The following is a 21,434-nucleotide window of genomic DNA, read 5'->3' as shown; positions in this document are numbered from 1 at the left end:
TTAACTCCAGGTTGCTCCGGGGGGATTGTCCCTGTAATAAGTGCACTGTAAGTCGCTTTGGATAAAAGCGTCTGCCAAATGCATAAATGTAAATGTAAGAATATAATCTCAGAATTGCGGATTGGCGCTGTTTTGGTGGCACGAGGGGGACCTACACAATATTAGGCAGGTGGTTCTAATGTTGTGGCTGATCGGCTTATGTATAGCCTAATATATTATAAATAAGAAAAAATATATAAAATTCAAAATATGATTATTATAACATCTGTTATGTAATATATATATATATATATATAAAATACAATATTCAATATATTATCGAATATTTTTGACAATTATTTTTTTTTTACATTTGATTAATAGTATGATTGCATAATAATGCTATAGTAAAATGTTATAAAATAGCAGCAAATATTTGTTATAGCCACTATAATGATGGTTTTGCAGATTGATGTGTTTGCAGTGAACAGGAGGATCACTTCCGCACCTCCGTCTGCGCTCACTGGTTTATTGCGTTTCTCTGAATAGGGTCGAGTCTCCTTTAAATATCAGCTTGTGTCGATGCATGTGACAGAAACAGCCTGAATGTGGCCGGCGATGTTTTAACCTGAACGCAGATATTACACAGAGATCCGTCATGGCCGCGGCTGGTGCTGATGAGAGTCCGGCGCATCTCTGATCATCATCATCATGTCTGTTCTCCGTGTGTAAGTCGCGTGCGTTGCGGGCTGAGATGGTTCGGGTGGTCAGTGTTTTGGGTCTGGTGATGTTCAGCGTCGCTCTGCTCATCTTATCACTCATCAGTTACGTGTCCATAAAGAAAGACTTCATCTTCACCGCCTCGAAATACGCCAACGCCGGCGGCCCGCGGATGTTTCATGCGGGGTTTGGGTAAGTAAACATGTGATCACAGCTGCTCATTAATAATGTCATATTGTGGGTGTTTACGTCTGTAAGCGTCTCTTATGCACACGACTGAAGATATAGGCCTGCATGTAGATGAATAAATGTGTGGGGAGGGGTGTAATGTCATCATTTTGAATCACTCAGACAGTCAGACTGAGGTACGGGGAGTTTTGGAAAGGCCTCTAGTCCTTCTGTCGTGATGCTCAGTGCGCATGCGCAGTTCAGTCCCAGCTTATGAGCCTGAAAAATAACCTACATGCTCATATTTCGCTGAGTAATGATTTCAGTCAGCAGGATGTATTCATCTATACATGTCAGTCTTCACTAGTCTGTTTTATTCTTTTATAGTATTACTCTCTCACACACACACACACACACACACACACACACACACATATATATATATAATACACGTACGTACACACATACATGTTCTATTATATATGAGCATACAGCATATGTCCCATTAGTGCATATATTTTTGTTCATATACTCTATGTTCTGTTATTATATAATGCTATATACGTTATTCTATTCTATTAATTATATACATATATATTTTATTATATACAGTGTTTATACAGTACATACTGTGCAGTGTATATATAATGTACTGTATATGTAAGTTCAAATATACTTTATATGTATATCTATGTACATATAATATACTGTATATATTATATATGTTAAATGTAATTTCATACGTATATATATATGTGTGTGTGTATGTACATATTTTCTCTTCCTCCATCAGTTGAATTTCTTCTACTATATGAATCATTATAAACAAAAACAAGGCTAGTGTTGTCGAGGTGTTGCTATGCAGTTGATAAGGTGTTCTGAGAAGTTGCTATGTTGCTAAGAGGATTCTATGGCATTGTCGGATGGTTGCTAGGGTATTTTGGGTGCCCCAGTCCAAAGAGCGCAACCCCAAGTTTCTATGACATTTTGTCTCTGTAACACAAACAGTGTGTGACAAGTTACATGCCAAAGTTTAATACTTTTGAAAACCCCCAAATGATAGTTATAGTGATGGCTGCCTTAGCAAACACTGGTAATAACAATGTGTTTATCAAGTCTGGTACCACAAAATCACATGTTCATTGGTATTACTTATGTAAATACATTGTAAGATGAGCAGGATAAATTGTGATTGAAGCGTTTAGTTTTGTTGTTGTTTGAAGTCTTTGAAGCTCAAGGATCTTGCCGTTAAACTCCGGCTCTGGACTGGAGACTTGAGCGCTGTCCTTGGTCCTGATTTACTCTTGTGGCAGTTTCATTTCAGTCAGTAATCTGAACGCTTTCAGTCCAGCCAAGGTTACATAGCGAGAGATATTTTGATCAAAAGTGCTCTTTCAGAAAGTATGGGTTGGGGGGTTGGGGGGGGGAGGGTATTCAGCACCACTGGTTTACTTTACCAATTAGTGAACTACGAGTCACCTGAACTACTTCCACTAATGAGAGAATATGCCAAAAGGGGCAGAATTGCATTCAGATGTATTCCAATTAAAGTTTAAACCATTTCATTTTTGGAAAAAAAAACAGCTTGATTTTAATTAGGAGTTCTGAATTTTACCTATACAGGATTGAAATGACTTCCTCAGCTCATTTCAGTTGTGTTATTTGAAGCAAAATGGAAAAAATGGTCCAATCCAGGGAGGGAAATGATGTAGATTCCTAATTGTGTTGCTGAAAGCCTGGTTCAGTGTCATTCATCTGCCGATGTTGCATGTTCTAGGTGACGTGTGTAATTTCTGCACCAGCATCGGCACCAAATGTCGTTTGCCAGAGTCGTACAACATTATCTCAGCCATTTGAAAAATCTACCAAAAAATAGATATATCTGACATCAACAAGATAAGCTTGCTTAAAAACTGGTATTACAATGGTGCATGGCCATAAAACATGGTATTACAATGGTGCATGGCCATAAAACATGGTATTACAATGGTGCATGGCCATAAAACATGGTATTACAATGGTGCATGGCCATAAAACATGGTATTACAATGGTGCATGGCCATAAAACATGGTATTACAATGGTGCATGGCCATAAAACATGGTATTACAATGGTGCATGACCATAAAACATGGTATTACAATGGTGCATGACCATAAAACATGGTATTACAATGGTGCATGACCATAAAACATGGTATTACAATGGTGTATGGCCATAAAACATGGTATTACAATGGTGCATGGCCATAAAACATAAACATGGTATTACAATGGTGCATGGCCAAAAACATGGTATTCCAATGGTGCATGACCATAAAACATGGTATTACAATGGTGCATGGCCATAAAACATGGTATTACAATGGTGTATGGCCATAAACCATGGTATTACAATGGTGCATGGCCAAAAACATGGTATTACAATGGTGCATGGCCATAAAACATGGTATTACAATGGTGCATGGCCATAAAACATGGTATTACAATGGTGCATGGCCATAAAACATGGTATTACAATGGTGCATGGCCATAAAACATGGTATTACAATGGTGCATGGCCATAAAACATGGTATTACAATGGTGCATGGCCATAAAACATGGTATTACAATGGTGCATGGCCATAAAACATGGTATTACAATGGTGCATGGCCATAAAACATGGTATTACAATGGTGCATGGCCATAAAACATGGTATTACAATGGTGCATGGCCATAAAACATGGTATTACAATGGTGCATGGCCATAAAACATGGTATTACAATGGTGCATGGCCATAAAACATGGTATTACAATGGTGCATGGCCATAAAACATGGTATTACAATGGTGCATGGCCATAAAACATGGTATTACAATGGTGTATGGCCATAAAACATGGTATTACAATGGTGCATGGCCATAAAACATGGTATTACAATGGTGCATGGCCATAAAACATGGTATTACAATGGTGCATGGCCATAAAACATGGTATTACAATGGTGCATGGCCATAAAACATGGTATTACAATGGTGCATGGCCATAAAACATGGTATTACAATGGTGCATGGCCATAAAACATGGTATTACAATGGTGCATGGCCATAAAACATGGTATTACAATGGTGCATGGCCATAAAACATGGTATTACAATGGTGCATGGCCATAAAACATGGTATTACAATGGTGCATGGCCATAAAACATGGTATTACAATGGTGCATGGCCATAAAACATGGTATTACAATGGTGCATGGCCATAAAACATGGTATTACAATGGTGCATGGCCATAAAACATGGTATTACAATGGTGCATGGCCATAAAACATGGTATTACAATGGTGCATGGCCATAAAACATGGTATTCCAATGGTGCATGACCATAAAACATGGTATTACAATGGTGCATGGCCATAAAACATGGTATTACAATGGTGCATGGCCATAAAACATGGTATTACAATGGTGCATGGCCATAAAACATGGTATTACAATGGTGCATGGCCATAAAACATGGTATTACAATGGTGCATGGCCATAAAACATGGTATTACAATGGTGCATGGCCAAAAACATGGTATTACAATGGTGCATGACCATAAAACATGGTATTACAATGGTGCATGACCATAAAACATGGTATTACAATGGTGCATGGCCAAAAACATGGTATTACAATGGTGCATGGCCATAAACCATGGTATTACAATGGTGCATGGCCATAAAACATGGTATTCCAATGGTGCATGGCCATAAAACATGGTATTACAATGGTGCATGGCCATAAAACATGGTATTCCAATGGTGCATGGCCATAAAACATGGTATTACAATGGTGCATGGCCAAAAACATGGTATTCCAATGGTGCATGGCCATAAAACATGGTATTACAATGGTGCATGGCCAAAAACATGGTATTCCAATGGTGCATGACCATAAAACATGGTATTCCAATGGTTCATGGCCATAAAACATGGTATTACAATGGTGCATGGCCATAAAACATGGTATTACAATGGTGCATGGCCATAAAACATGGTATTACAATGGTGCATGGCCATAAACATGGTATTACAATGGTGCATGGCCAAAAACATGGTATTACAATGGTGCATGGCCATAAAACATGGTATTACAATGGTGCATGGCCAAAAACATGGTATTACAATGGTGCATGGCCAAAAACATGGTATTCCAATGGTGCATGACCATAAAACATGGTATTACAATGGTGCATGGCCATAAACCATGGTATTACAATGGTGCATGGCCAAAAACATGGTATTACAATGGTGCATGGCCATAAACCATGGTATTACAATGGTGCATGGCCATAAAACATGGTATTACAATGGTGCATGGCCAAAAACATGGTATTACAATGGTGCATGGCCATAAAACATGGTATTACAATGGTGCATGGCCATAAAACATGGTATTACAATGGTGCATGGCCATAAAACATGGTATTACAATGGTGCATGGCCATAAACCATGGTATTACAATGGTGCATGGCCATAAAACATGGTATTACAATGGTGCATGGCCATAAAACATGGTATTACAATGGTGCATGGCCATAAAACATGGTATTCCAATGGTGCATGGCCATAAAACATGGTATTACAATGGTGCATGGCCAAAAACATGGTATTCCAATGGTGCATGGCCATAAAACATGGTATTACAATGGTGCATGGCCAAAAACATGGTATTCCAATGGTGCATGACCATAAAACATGGTATTCCAATGGTTCATGGCCATAAAACATGGTATTACAATGGTGCATGGCCATAAAACATGGTATTACAATGGTGCATGGCCATAAAACATGGTATTACAATTGAAATAACTTCCTCAGCTCATTTCAGTTGCATTATTTGAAGCAAAATGGACAAAAATGGTCCAATCCAGGGAGGGAAATGATGTAGATTCCTAATTGTGTTGCTGAAAGCCTGGTTCAGTGTCATTCATCTGCCGATGTTGCATGTTCTAGGTGACGTGTGTAATTTCTGCACCAGCATCGGCACCAAATGGAGTCGTTTGCCAGAGTCGTACAACATTATCTCAGCCATTTGAAAAATGTACCAAAAAACAGATATATCTGACATCAACAAGATAAGCTTGCTTAAAATCTGATCAGTCCGTCCATTAATTGATTGAGTTTCTCTAATCTGTAATATTCAATGTGACTTGAGCTGGAACCCAACACAACGCTTTGACCTCTGAGGCAGTAAACCAGACTCAAATATCTTTGTTAATGAAACGGAACAAGCTTTAACAAATGAGAGTGAGAAAACGAGCAGGCGTTGAGTCTAAAAGAGGCTGTTTAATTAGAGCAGGCATTGAGCGCCGCAGGCAGGGGTGACTGACAGGGGGCTGGATGGGTCAGAATTGATTGGAAGCACTTTCAGCTGCGCTGCCATCAGCAGGACATCAGGACCGGGCCTTCCTGTGAAGTGGAACAGAAACATTGCTTGTTTTTTTCTGTGTCTCATTTCCTCTATCTGTCCATCTTCCCGTCAGGTCCCAGCTGGCGATGAAGTTTTTGGATCCAGCGTTCTCGTCGCTGAATGCCGCGCTCAACGAGAATCTACAAGAGTCCAACAAGTGGAAGTTTAACAAGACCGCTTATTTAGAGCAAAGGTGAACATCTCGTAATCAAGCAGTAGTGCCAGTAGTGGAGTATTTTAATCTTAGATGTAACATGTCTGAATACTGACAAAGCTGTTATATTGAATTTTACCTCTCTAATTCTCTAGATGTTGGAAATGTATAAAAATATACATAACACTAATAGATTTTAGATGCTATTTTTAGGGTGACAGATACATTGTCCCCAGAAAGTATCTGAACAATTTAGTGACATTTTAAATATATAAATATCTTAATATGACCATAAAATTTAGATGGAATTTAATTAAAAGAAAGACAAATTGTACATATCCAAAACAATTATAAAGCATGGTATTACAATGGTGCATGACCAAAAAACATGGTATTACAATGGTGCATGACCATAAAACATGGTATTACAATGGTGCATGGCCATAAAACATGGTATTACAATGGTGCATGGCCATAAAACATGGTATTACAATGGTGCATGGCCATAAAACATGGTATTACAATGGTGCATGACCAAAAAACATGGTATTACAATGGTGCATGGCCATAAAACATGGTATTACAATGGTGCATGGCCATAAAACATGGTATTACCATGGTGCATGGCCATAAAACATGGTATTACAATGGTGCATCATGGCCAAAAACATGGTATTACAATGGTGCATGGCCATAAAACATGGTATTACAATGGTGCATGGCCATAAAACATGGTATTACTTATACATGGTGCATGGCCATAAAACATGGTATTACAATGGTGCATGGCCATAAAACATGGTATTACCATGGTGCATGGCCATAAAACATGGTATTACAATGGTGCATGGCCAAAAACATGGTATTACAATGGTGCATGGCCATAAAACATGGTATTACAATGGTGCATGGCCATAAAACATGGTATTACCATGGTGCATGGCCATAAAACATGGTATTACAATGGTGCATGGCCATAAAACATGGTATTACAATGGTGCATGGCCATAAAACATGGTATTACAATGGTGCATGGCCATAAAACATGGTATTACAATGGTGCATGGCCATAAAACATGGTATTACAATGGTGCATGGCCATAAAACATGGTATTACAATGGTGCATGGCCATAAAACATGGTATTACCATGGTGCATGGCCATAAAACATGGTATTACAATGGTGCATGGCCAAAAACATGGTATTACAATGGTGCATGGCCATAAAACATGGTATTACAATGGTGCATGGCCATAAAACATGGTATTACCATGGTGCATGGCCATAAAACATGGTATTACAATGGTGCATGGCCAAAAACATGGTATTACAATGGTGCATGGCCATAAAACATGGTATTACAATGGTGCATGGCCATAAAACATGGTATTACCATGGTGCATGGCCATAAAACATGGTATTACAATGGTGCATGGCCATAAAACATGGTATTACAATGGTGCATGGCCATAAAACATGGTATTACAATGGTGCATGGCCATAAAACATGGTATTACAATGGTGCATGGCCATAAAACATGGTATTACAATGGTGCATGGCCAAAAACATGGTATTACAATGGTGCATGGCCATAAAACATGGTATTACAATGGTGCATGGCCATAAAACATGGTATTACCATGGTGCATGGCCATAAAACATGGTATTACAATGGTGCATGGCCATAAAACATGGTATTACAATGGTGCATGGCCATAAAACATGGTATTACCATGGTGCATGGCCATAAAACATGGTATTACAATGGTGCATGGCCATAAAACATGGTATTACCATGGTGCATGGCCAAAAACATGGTATTACAATGGTGCATGGCCATAAAACATGGTATTACAATGGTGCATGGCCATAAAACATGGTATTACAATGGTGCATGACCATAAAACATGGTATTACAATGGTGCATGGCCATAAAACATGGTATTACAATGGTGCATGGCCATAAAACATGGTATTACAATGGTGCATGGCCATAAAACATGGTATTACAGTGGTGCATGACCATAAAACATGGTATTACAATGGTGCATGGCCATAAAACATGGTATTACAATGGTGCATGGCCATAAAACATGGTATTACAATGGTGCATGGCCAAAAACATGGTATTACAATGGTGCATGGCCATAAAACATGGTATTACAGTGGTGCATGGCCAAAACTAACAAATGGTATTACCATAGTACAAGTACAAAAACATAGCATTTCAATGTTAAATGTCCCAAAATCATGATATTTCCAGGGTACATGTCCAAAAAATCATGACATGACCATAGTACATGTACAAAAACACGATATTACCATGTACATGACGGTGCAAACTTTGGTGGGGCACAGCAGTCCAATATCCCAACTCTTTAAGCTGTTCGTTTTGTGATTGAGTTCAGTTTGATTCACTCTGATTCTGTCTCATTCTTTTCATTCTGATGTTGTTGCTTCTGTCTTCTCTCCTGTTTTCCAGTAAAGAGATCGCCCAATACATTGACGTACCACACAACTTCACCCTAACCAAGAGCAGCGTACGTGTGGGTCAGTTAATGCACTACGACTACTCGAGTCATAAATATGTCTTCTCCATTGGTAAGAACCTCAGGTCTCTGCTTCCAGATTCTTCTCCCATCCCCAACAAGCGCTACAACACCTGTGCTGTCGTAGGGAACAGTGGAATTCTCACCAGCAGCCGCTGCGGTCCCGAAATCGACAAGTATGACTTTGTCTTCCGCTGCAACTTCGCGCCCACTGAAGTCTTCCGTAAAGATGTGGGGTGTCGGACCAACCTCACGACCTTCAACCCCAGCATTCTGGAGAAATACTACAACAACCTCCTGACCATCCAAGACAGGAACAATTTCTTCTTGAGTTTGAAGAAACTAGACGGAGCCATACTTTGGATTCCTGCGTTTTTCTTACACACGTCAGCCACTGTCACACGCACCCTCGTAGACTTCTTCGTAGAGCACAAGGGCCAGCTCAAAGTGCAGTTAGCCTGGCCGGGAAACATTATGCAGTATGTGAACAGGTGAGAGCTTCTGTACACCTGCCTGCCAATAGTATGACCATTGGTCATGTCCAAAAAACATGATATTACCATGAAACATGTGTGGAAAAACAAGGTAATACCATGGTACATGTTCAAAACTGGGATATAATCATGGTACATGTCCCAAAACATGGCATTACCTTGTTACATGTCCAAAAAATGGTACATGTCCCAAAAAGTGGTACTACCAAAGTGCATGTCCAAAAAATGGTACATGTCCCAAAAAGTGGTACTACCAAAGTGCATGTCCAAAAAACATGATATTACCATGATACATGTGTAAAAACAAAAAAAAAGTATTACCATAGTACATGTCCAGAACTGTGGTATTACCATATTACATGTCCCAATTTTTTTTTTTACCATATTACATGTCCCAAAAAGTGGTATTACCAAATTACATGTCCCAAAGGTATGGTTCTACCAAAGTACATGTCCAAAAACATGATATTACCATTATACATGTGCGGAATAACATGGTATTGCCTTGTTACATGTCCCAAAACATGCCATTACCATAGTAAGTGACCCAAAAGCATGGCATTACCTTGTTACATGTTCAAAAAATAGTACATGTCCCAAAAAGTGGTATTACCATATTACATGTCCCAAAAAATGGTTTTTACCATATTACATGTCCCAAAAAGTGGTACTACCAAAGTACATGTCCAAAAAACATGATATTACCATTATACATGTGCGGGAAAAACAAGGTAATACCATGGTACATGTCCAAAACTGTGATATAATCATGGTACATGTCCCAAAACATGGCATTACCTTGTTACATGTCCAAAAAATAGTACATGTACAAAACTGTGGTATTACAAGGGTACATGTCCCAAAAAGTGGTATTACCATACTACATGTCCCAAAAAATGGTTTTTACCATATTACATGTCCAAAAAATGGTACATGTCCCAAAAAATGGTTTGTACCATACTACATGTCCCAAAAAGTGGTACTACCAAAGTGCATGTCCAAAAAACATGATATTACCATGATACATGTGTAAAAACAAAAACATGTATGTATTACCATAGTACATGTCCAGAACTGTGATATAATCATGGTACATGTCCCAAAAAATGGCATTATCTTGTTACATGTCCAAAAAATTGTACATGTACAAAACTGTTGTATTACAAGGGTACATGTCCCAAAAAAATTTTTTTACCATATTACATGTCCCAAAGGTATGGTACTACCAAAGTACATGTCCAAAAAACTTGATATTACTATGATACATGTGTAAAAACAAAAACATTTATGTATTACCATAGTACATGTCCAGAACTGTGATATAATCATGGGTACATGTCCCAAAAAATTTGTTTTACCATATTACATGTCCCAAAGGTATGGTACTACCAAAGTACATGTCAAAAAACATGATATTACCATTATACATGTGCGGAAAAAACAAGGTAATACCATGGTACATATCCCAAAAATTTTTTTTTTCCATAGTACATGTCCCAAAGGTATGGTACTACCAAAGTACATGTCCCAAAACATGATATATACCATTATACATGTATGGAATAAAACTAACTGTGGTACTAACTGTGATATAATCATGGTACATGTCCCAAAAAATGCCATTACCATAGTAAGTGGCCCAAAAGCATGGCATTACCTTGTTACATGTCCAAAAAATAGTACATGTACAAAGCTGTGGTATTACAAGGGTACATGTCCCAAAAAGTGGTACTACCAAAGTACATGTCCCAAAAACATGATATTGCCATGATACATGTGCAGGAAAAAACAAGGTAATACCATGGTACATATCCCAAAAATTGGTATTACCATAGTACATGTCCCAAAGGTATGGTACTACCAAAGTACATGTCCCAAAAACATGATATTGCCATGTGTGCGGGAAAAAACAAGGTAATACCATGGTACATATCCCAAAAATTTTTTTTTTCCAGTACATGTCCCAAAGGTATGGTACTACCAAAGTACATGTCCCAAAACATGATATATACCATTATACATGTATGGAATAAAACAAGGTAATACCATGGTACATGTCCAAAACTGTGATATAATCATGGTACATGTCCAAAAAACATAATATTACCATGATACTATACCATGCTTTTTTGGACATGTATCACGGTGTTCTTTGAAGTACCTTTGAGTTGCATGTAAGTACCATGGCATATACATATGGTCCCCATATCACCATTGAATTACCACCTGATACTGTCACTGTGCCTCACTGTAGTTGCCTGACAGGAAATACATGAAACATGGTTGTCAGGGAGATGAAGAATATTGAAAGGAAGTAAAAGATGAGATTATTTTTGCCTCTCTAAGTGAACACAGAGAGAGAGAGTTGGTGTCTCTGTACTGGATTTTAACCCATCAGACCATTAGATGTGATCTGTTGTCCTGTAATCTTCTGCAATCCCATTAAACACAGTCCGTTCTGCTCCGCTCTGACAGAATTAACCCTGTAAGAGGCTCACAGGCTCCATAAGAAGCTTTAAAAGATATTCTGTTTAAACACGGCAGCACATTATACAGGACATGGACCGACATCCATACACAAGCCAAAGCCAGAACACATTAGTTCCCAAACCTAGTGAGCGTCCTTAAGCATTCGAAGGCATCATGGGCCCTTCTTGATAAGAACGCTGTTCTAAAAGGTGGCAGCAACATGATGATGCCTTGTAAGACGCCTAGTTTTGGCCAGTCCAGTCTGCCCCTCAGCCGAAAAGGGGCATTTTCGAAACGCTCTTCATACCCGCATAGTTTGTAAGATTATGTCGTTAGGAGACTGAAAACAGAGTTTTCAGACAAAAATGGATTAGTGTTGATGTGCCCTTAGAAGACAGCTGCCTAAGTAGGAAAGGCAGCTCACTATGTTTTGGAATACCTGGTCTCTCTCTCTCTCTCTTTCTTGCTCTCTCTCTAACTCTATCGCTCTCGCTTGCTCTCTCTCTCGATCTCGCTCACTCGCTCTCTCTCTCTATCTTGCTCTCTCTCGCGCTCTCTCTAGCTCTCTCTCTCGCTCTCTCTCTAGCTCTATCGCTCTCGCTTGCTCTCTCTCTCTCTCTCTTGATCTCGCTCTCTCTCTCTTTCTCTTGCTCTCTCTCTCTCTCTCTCTCTGCTCTCTCTTGCTCTCTCTCTCTCTCTCTCTCTCTCTCTCACTCGCTCTCTCACGCTCTCTCTCTCTCTTTGGGTTCACCAGCAGAGTTTATTGTATTAGAGATGGTGGGTGAACTAACCTTGCTCTGAGCAAAACTCTAGTGCCGGACCCCACTTACACAAGGCTACTGACCTTCACGGATGTGCTGTTTTTTTCCATGTCACATTTTTACTGCAAACACATAAGCCACTTTAGGTGAGGTACATGAGCTTTGTGTCCCGGAGGTTTATGGGTAACTACTGTTTAATGTGCACTGGCTTACTGCCATTTACTGTAAACATGCAATTTAAGCACATTTGTCCTATTTCATGATGAACATGAGCATGTGCAACTTTTCTGTTCGGTAAGTTTTTGATAATAGTTTTTGCAGGACATAATACCAATATAAAAATGTGGTATTCCCAAAATATGTGTGCAAAAAATGGTATAACTATAATACATAAAAAAAAACATGTTATTACCATGTTAGATGTGCAAAAACATGTTATTACCATGGAAAAGCTTAAAAAAACATGTTATTACCATGTTAGATGTGCAAAAACATGTTATTACCATGGAAAAGCTTAAAAAACATGTTATTACCATGTTAGATGTGCAAAAACATGTTATTACCATGGAAAAGCTTAAAAAACATGTTATTACCATGTTAGATGTGCAAAAACATGTTATTACCATGGAAAAGCTTAAAAAACATGTTATTACCATGTTAGATGTGCAAAAACATGTTATTACCATGGAAAAGCTTAAAAAACATGTTATTATCATGTTAGATGTGCAAAAACATGTTATTACCATGGAAAAGCTTAAAAAAACATGTTATTACCATGTTAGATGTGCAAAAACATGTTATTACCATGGAAAAGCTTAAAAAACATGTTATTACCATGTTAGATGTGCAAAAACATGTTATTACCATGGAAAAGCTTAAAAAACATGTTATTACCATGTTAGAAGTGCAAAAACATGTTATTACCATGTTAGATGTGCAAAAACATGTTATTACCATGGAAAAGCTTAAAAAAACATGTTATTACCATGTTAGATGTGCAAAAACATATTATTACCATGGAAAAGCTTAAAAAAACATGTTATTACCATGTTAGATGTGCAAAAACATGTTATTACCATGGAAAAGCTTAAAAAACATGTTATTACCATGTTAGAAGTGCAAAAACATGTTATTACCATGTTAGATGTGCAAAAACATGTTATTACCATGTTAGATGTGCAAAAACATGTTATTACCATGTTAGAAGTGCAAAAACATGGTATTTCCATGTTAGAAGTGCAAAAACATGTTATTACCATGTTAGATGTGCAAAAACATGTTATTACCATGTTAGATGTGCAAAAAAACATGGTATTGCCATGTTAGATGTGCAAAAACATGTTATTACCATGTTAGATGTGCAAAAAACATGTTATTACCATGTTAGATGTGCAAAAACATGGTATTTCCATGTTAGATGTGCAAAAAACATGTTATTACCATGTTAGATGTGCAAAAAACATGTTATTACCATGTTAGATGTGCAAAAACATGGTATTGCCATGTTAGATGTGCAAAAAACATGTTATTGCCATATTAGATGTGCAAAAAACATGTTATTGTCATGTTAGATGTGCAAAAACATGTTATTTCCATGTTAGATGTGCAAAAAACATGTTATTTCCATGTTAGATGTGCAAAAAACATGTTATTTCCATGTTAGATGTGCATAAAACATGGTATTGCCATGTTAGATGTGCAAAAAACATGTTATTACCATGTTAGATGTGCAAATAACATGGTATTTCCATGTTAGATGTGCATAAAACATGTTATTACCATGTTAGATGTGCAAAAAACATGTTATTTCCATGTTAGATGTGCATAAAACATGGTATTGCCATGTTAGATGTGCAAAAAACATGTTATTACCATGTTAGATGTGCAAATAACATGGTATTTCCATGTTAGATGTGCATAAAACATGTTATTACCATGTTAGATGTGCAAAAAACATGTTATTACCATGTTAGATGTGCAAAAAACATGTTATTACCATGTTAGATGTGCAAATAACATGGTATTTCCATGTTAGATGTGCATAAAACATGGTATTGCCATGTTAGATGTGCAAAAAACATGTTATTACCATGTTAGATGTGCAAAAAACTTTATGGATTTAAATGGCTGCCTAAATAAGTGAGTCACATTTAGCCACAAAATCAAAACAGAGAATTGTAAGAAATCCATATTTATTAGCTTTCATGCTCACATCTTTATTGTGGTGTACTCCTACAAGTAAACTTGCAGTGCATAAACACATTTAAAATGTACAACTTATAAGTCTCTTGATACTCCAGGAACTTTTGAAGACTTTTAGAGGTTTATATAAGTGTCCAATCAAATGTTTTGTAGAATGAGATTGCCCCTCCCCATAATACCACCCGCTTATGACTAGTAATAGCAAAACATGGCTAATTGCTGTTATGTGTCCCTCTCACACAGGAAAGAAAACAGCACTCGTCAAGCCATTTTATGTAGTCTATAACATTTTATTTACTGTAATGCAAAAAAAGAAATAAAGAAGGCTTGGTGAGGTCCACCCAAACGCTCAACCGACCTGCCAACAGAATTGAAGCCTTTGTCAGCTAATACACACGTATTGATTTTGTTCATCCTATTTCCAATGGACTACATCCCAAACATTTCAAAAGATCTGTTTATACGTTTTCTGTGTGCTTGTTTAAATATCGATTAAAGCTAAAACTGAAAATGTCTTCACTTTTTACAAACAGTCCAATGTAACCAAAAAGAAATGTCCTCTCTCTCGTCCGTCTGCAGGTATTGGAAAAACAAGCAGCTGTCGCCGAAGCGTTTGAGCACCGGCATTCTGATGTTCACGCTGGCCTCGTCTCTGTGCGATCAGGTCCATCTGTACGGCTTCTGGCCCTTCGGCTGGGACCCAAACACGGGGAAAGAGCTGCCGTATCATTACTACGACAAGAAAGGCACCAAGTTCACCACCAAGTGGCAAGAGTCGCACCAGCTGCCCACCGAGTTCAAACTGCTCTTCAAAATGCACACGGAGGGCGTCCTGAAACTCAGCCTCTCCCACTGCGCCTAGGGGGCAAAGGTCAGGCTCAACCGGTCAGCGGTCAGAATTCAGGGTCGCTTGCTTTTGCTAATGGACTTTGCCATGATTTGGGGGAGGCGACTGCAACTATCGACATTGAGCTCAGTTGTAGTATTACTGGTAACTACTGTTATCAATGATAGAGGACACGTATTGATGACATCAGTGATATAAAAGAGAGTTCTGCGTGCTCAGAGCGTTTATCAAATCAATTGACTATATCAAAAGGCGTATAGAAATGCATCATGTTACAATATAGCCGGAATATATAATGCAAACATTAAAGAACATACTGCATATCAAATCTCTGAGATGTATCACAACGTTTAGCCATAATATAATCCTTCAATTGATTAACGGTTGCTCATAGTTAATGTTTGGATCAATAAAACAAGTCTTGAGCCATATCTAGAGACCACAATATTATGGAGAATCAGTGGTGGGCTTTTCGACTTAGAAGGCAACAAAATAGCATCATGCTAAAACCGCTTCAATCGTGGCTGTGACTTGTGCGAGTGCCACTTACTGAATCTAGTTTTGTATATAGTCACAATGAGGACTCTACACTTACTTTCTGCATGCCAAAGACAGTAAGTCTGGTCTTGGTTTTATTTTTAGTCAGTTAATAGGCTCTGGGCATTCTGATCAGATCGTTGAATTGCAATTTGACACATGGTGTGTCAATCATTCAGATTGTACTAATATAGCGCAACAGTGCCCACCCACTTTTTCTGGAAGTTTTTTTCCCATTCGTTTTTTCCATAGGGATTTCTTTAAATCCTCCAGAACAGAGTTGTGCACCATGTACCAAACCAACCATCTCCGAGGTGCATCACAACATTACAAACTTTGATTTGAGGCAAAAAAATTATAATTAAAATCGGACAAAAATCCATCCCATGAAGCTTTGTGAATGATGTCATTGAGTTACAAATACTGGGAAAATATCAAAAAGATTGATTTAAAGTTTAATGCAAAATTTCCAGACATATACAAGTATATAAGTAGTTTTGAGAGCAACTTGATTGCGTCATTCACAGTGCATCAAGGGAGTGGCCGGTTGCTGCAGAGCACTTTTCGTGTGCTTTGTAGTCCGTGATTCTCTGATTGGTGGCTTTTCAGAGCATTATGGGTAGTGTAGTTCTTCACCAAAAATTCTGCTATTAAATATGATTGTTTTTAATTAAAGGAATAGTTCACTCAAAAATGAAAATTCAGTCATTGGTTTACTCACCCCTGTGTTGTTATAACCCTACAGCCGTGGCCTAAAGTATTGGCAGTGACATAAATGTTGTGTTTCGCAAAGTTTTCTGCTTCAGTTATTGTGGTGTTGATACACATTATTTCTAGATTATTGTGCAGAGTGATCAGATGCATTTTAAATAATTGCAAAATGCTTCATTGGCCCAAAAAATTAACTATATCACAAAAACCCAAATTTCACTGTTTTTTTGGTCCTGGCACAAAATGACCAGCTAACATAATTTCACTGATGATATCAGCAGCACCTGGAATAGTGTGAACGAGTACTAGTCAGGTGACATCACTCTATCATTCTGATTGGATTATAAGAGCAGACTGATGCTATAAAAGGAGGGAAGAAGTGCTTCCAATCATTGTGTTCATGTTAGCAATGGTTACCTCTAAAGAAAGACGTGCAGCCATCATCGCTTTGCATCAAAATGGCCTCACATGCAAGGAAATTGCTGCAAAGAATATTGCACCTGAAAGAACCATTTACTGGATCATCAAGAACTTCAAGGAGAGAGGTTCAACTGCAGTGAAGAAGGCTTCAGGACGTCCCAGAGTGTCCAGCAAGCGCCAGGACCGTCTCCTCCTGAGGAGTCAGCTACAGAATCGTGTCACCACCAGTGCAGAGCTCAAGATTGGCAGCAGGTTGGTGTGAGTGCATCTGCAAGTACAGTGAGGCGAAGACTTTTGGACAATGGCCTGGTGTCAAGAAGGGCAGCAAAGAAGCCACTTCTCTCCAAGAAAAACATCAAGGACAGACTGAAATTCTGCAGGAAGTACAAGGATTTGACAGTTATTTTCCATGATGAAGCCCCCTTCTGACTGTTTGGGACATCTGGAAATTTGATAGTCCGGAGAAGAAAAGGTGAACGCTACCATGAGTCCTGTGTCGTGCCAACAGTGAAGCATCCTGAGACCATCTATATGTGGGGGTTGCTTTTCATCACAGGGAGTGGGCTCGCTCACAATCCTGCACAAAAACACGTCCATGAATAAAGAATGGCATCCTAACGTCCTACAAGTGCAACTTCTCCCAACGATACAGGAGCAATTTGGTGATGATCCGTGCATTTTCCAGCATGATGGAGCACCATGTCACAAGGCAAGAGGGATAATGAAGAGGCTCGGAGATCATTACATTGAAATTTTGGATCCGTGGCCAGGCAACTCCCCTGATCTTAATCCCATAGAGAACCTGTGGTCAATCCACAAAAGGCAAGTGGACAAACAGAACCGCACAAACTGTGATCAACTCCGAGCACTAATAAGGCAAGAATGGATCGCCATCAGTCCGGATATGGCCCAGAAGCTGATATCCAACATGCCTGAGTGAATTGCAGAGGTTATGAAGAACAAGCGTCAACAGTGTAAATAATGACTCTTTGCATATATTGAGTGTTTTTGCTAATAAAAGCCTTTAAAACTCATGAAATGCTTATAATTGTTTTTCAGTATGTGAAAATCTACAAATACTGAAGCAGTAATCTTTGCAAAACACAAAATGTATGTCACTCTCAATACTTTTGGCCTTGGCTGTATATGACTTACTTTATTTTTCTTAATGCAAAGGGGGAAAATGTGAAAAAAAAACTGTGCTTAGTGATGTCATACAATGGCAGTTTAGACAGCCTGATCTCACAGCGAAATCGGAAAGAGTAGACCGACTTTTCTTTTGGCAAAATCGGTATACGTTGACTGAAATTTCGAAACACTGCCCCCAGTGGCCAAAGCGGTAAGTGTTGGAGGGCATATGGGCCAGGAGAGGTCACCAAAAGCTAGTATCGAAGCAAGTTTTTTTCCGCTTTACAGGATGTTATACAATAAAGAGAAAAGCATATATTTATAGATTCTATCGCCCAAACCTTACCTTAACCATTAGTGGAGTAAAACAGCAATGCTAGAGGGAAAAGTGAAACTTACGAATCATGCTCTGCATTGACTATTCAAATGTGGTTACTGCCTGGGTTTGAACCCTAGTCTCCCATGTAGCTGATGCAACGCGCCACCAATCACGCAAGGTGGAAAGGTAAACTCATTGAAACCCCTGCAAACATGTCTGATAAGTATAGAGTCGCCAATCCTAGGGTACTGAAACTATCAGAAACATCGTGCCGACTTCACGTGTGATCATGTTGGTTTATAGTGACCACATCTTCAAGCTTCAAAAGGACACAAAAGTATAATTCAGAAGTCTAATAAAAAACTAAACAAAATCAGAACACACAACCTTACAGAACTTACTAAACATGTCTGAAGAGTTTATGCATTTCTGTGCTCAGCCTTACTATTTTGAATGGAGGACTCAGATATCAAAGAGAAACATAGAGGAGCTACCGGCTGCCACAGTCACACCATGTCCTAACCCAACGGCAAACGACACACAATAAAAGGTACATTTATTATGTTAATCAGAGTTTTTGTCCTACCCAGCCGTGACGAGCGACGGGACATTCTATCCATTACTTGATTTCTATTTTCGGCATTGCGCGTGTAATTCCGTCCACTGTAAACTGACACCGGTCCAAAAACTTTCAAAAAAATAAGGCTGGGCATAGAAATGCATTAATACTTCAACTATAAACTCTTCAGACATGTTTAGTAAGTTCTGTTCTCTGTTTTGTGTGCAGCTGTATTGTGTTCTGTTGTCAATATCACTATTTTAGATAAACAAAACGTGTTTTTGCTTGAACGCCCCAATGTCGTGAGGGGTCTGCTTGAACTGTTGCTCTCATGTCCTATCATGAACACATGTTAGATCAATGATCAGTAACATTTACACTAAATAACACATTAGATTTCAGTTTCTCATCAAATCTTATCCTATACTTTCATAACAATCATGAGTCTCATGAATAATTAATTAGACTACTGAATTATACTTTTGAGTTCTTTTGAAGATGTATGACATCACTGAGCACAACATTTATTCACAATTTCTCCCTTTGTGTTCAGAAAAACAAAGAAAGACGTAAAGTGTTATAACAACACAGGGGCGAATAAACAATGACTGAATTTACATTTTTGGGAGAACTAATTAAGTAATATTAATGTTCATAATCATTATTTTTGTCTTGTTTTCCAGTAAACATGTCTAACATATTTAAATATGCTTAAAGGGATTGTTCAACCAAAATGAGCATTGTTTCATCATTTGCTCACCCTCATGTGTTCCAAACCTGTATGTTTGTGGATGATATGTACAATGTTAGCCTTGGTCACCGTTTATTTGGTGACGTTATCTCTAACATCCTCTTTATTTGTATTCTTTAAAGTTGTTTAGATTTGTACAAACCTTAAAATAATACTGATTGAAAATATTTTTGCAGTGTAGGGTCGGTTTACAGTGTGTTCCTTTATTGGGACAAATGTGTCATTTTATGTTCACAGATGTATTCCTGAATGTGTGATTGTCATTAACACATGTTGATTGTTTGTTTATTACTGAGTGTGTGCAACGTTTATTTAGAAATACCATATTCAGTGTGCAGATTCGTCTTTGTGAAGGATGCATGAATCAAGACGCGTACAAGGTTATCCTGGAAGAAAACTTGCTTCCTTCTGCTCTGATAATGTTCCCAAACTCTGAGGATTGGTTTCTCCAGCAGGACAACGCTCCATGCCACACGGCGGGTCAATCAAGGGGTGGATGGAGGAGCACCGGCTCAAGACCCTGTCATGGTCAGCCCAATCTCCAGACCCGAACCCCCATTGAAAACCTCTGAAATGTGATCAAGAGGAAGACGGATGCACACGAGCCATCAAAAAAAGACGAGACGCTTGAATTTTTGCACGAGGAGTGGCATAAAGTCGCCCAACAGCAATGTGAAAGACTGGCAGAGAGCATGCCAAGATGCATGAAAGCTGCGATTGAAAATCAGGATTATTCCAGCAAATATTGACTTCTGAACTCTGAGTTAAACATTAGTATTGTGTTGATTAATAAATGAATATGAGCTTGTTTTCTTTGCATTATTCGAGGTCTGAAAACCTCGAGAGAGAGAGAGAGAGAGAGAGAGAGAGAGAGAGAAAGGTATTTTTTGTTATTTTCATCAGGTGTCATTTTTCTGCTAATAAATGCTCTAAATGACAATATATTTATTTGGCATTTGCCAGAAATGTTGTCAGTACTTTATAGAATCAAACTAAAATGTCAATTTTCCTCAAACACAAACTTATAAATAGTAAATCTAGAGAAACTGATAATTAATTAAAATAAAATATCAAGTTGAACACAATGCAGAGAGCACATTACCGTTGTACAAAGGTGCCTGGAATTGTTCCTGTCAGGCAGCAGAGGCCCTAACCCCGCCCCCATGCCTTATCCTAACCACATAGAGCCTTTAAGGGACAGAAGCCTGCCAGGAACAACTCGG

At 38.4% G+C, this 21,434-nt stretch overlaps 1 protein-coding gene across 2 annotated transcripts; it reads left to right on the top strand.

The window, feature by feature from the left end:
- The first annotated feature begins 540 nt into the window (after window positions 1–540).
- Window positions 541–21,013, top strand: LOC127627839 (sia-alpha-2,3-Gal-beta-1,4-GlcNAc-R:alpha 2,8-sialyltransferase-like). Of its 2 annotated transcripts, XM_052104434.1 has the most exons (5): window positions 541–891; window positions 6,382–6,501; window positions 8,947–9,014; window positions 9,093–9,504; window positions 15,519–21,013. In XM_052104434.1, exons 1-5 carry the CDS (start codon window positions 734–736, stop codon window positions 15,799–15,801), a joined length of 1,041 nt encoding a protein of 346 aa, XP_051960394.1. In that variant the 5' UTR covers window positions 541–733; the 3' UTR covers window positions 15,802–21,013. The 2 variants fall into 2 exon arrangements, with proteins under 2 accessions (XP_051960394.1, XP_051960393.1); XM_052104433.1 differs by having other exon boundaries at window positions 8,947–9,504.
- Window positions 21,014–21,434: the final 421 nt, after the last annotated feature.

Source organism: Xyrauchen texanus, chromosome 34, assembly GCF_025860055.1.
Source record: "Xyrauchen texanus isolate HMW12.3.18 chromosome 34, RBS_HiC_50CHRs, whole genome shotgun sequence".
Lineage (NCBI taxonomy): Eukaryota > Metazoa > Chordata > Actinopteri > Cypriniformes > Catostomidae > Xyrauchen > Xyrauchen texanus.
The sequence above is the reverse complement of the archived record's forward strand: the minus strand, read 5'-3'. Positions and strand labels throughout refer to the sequence as shown.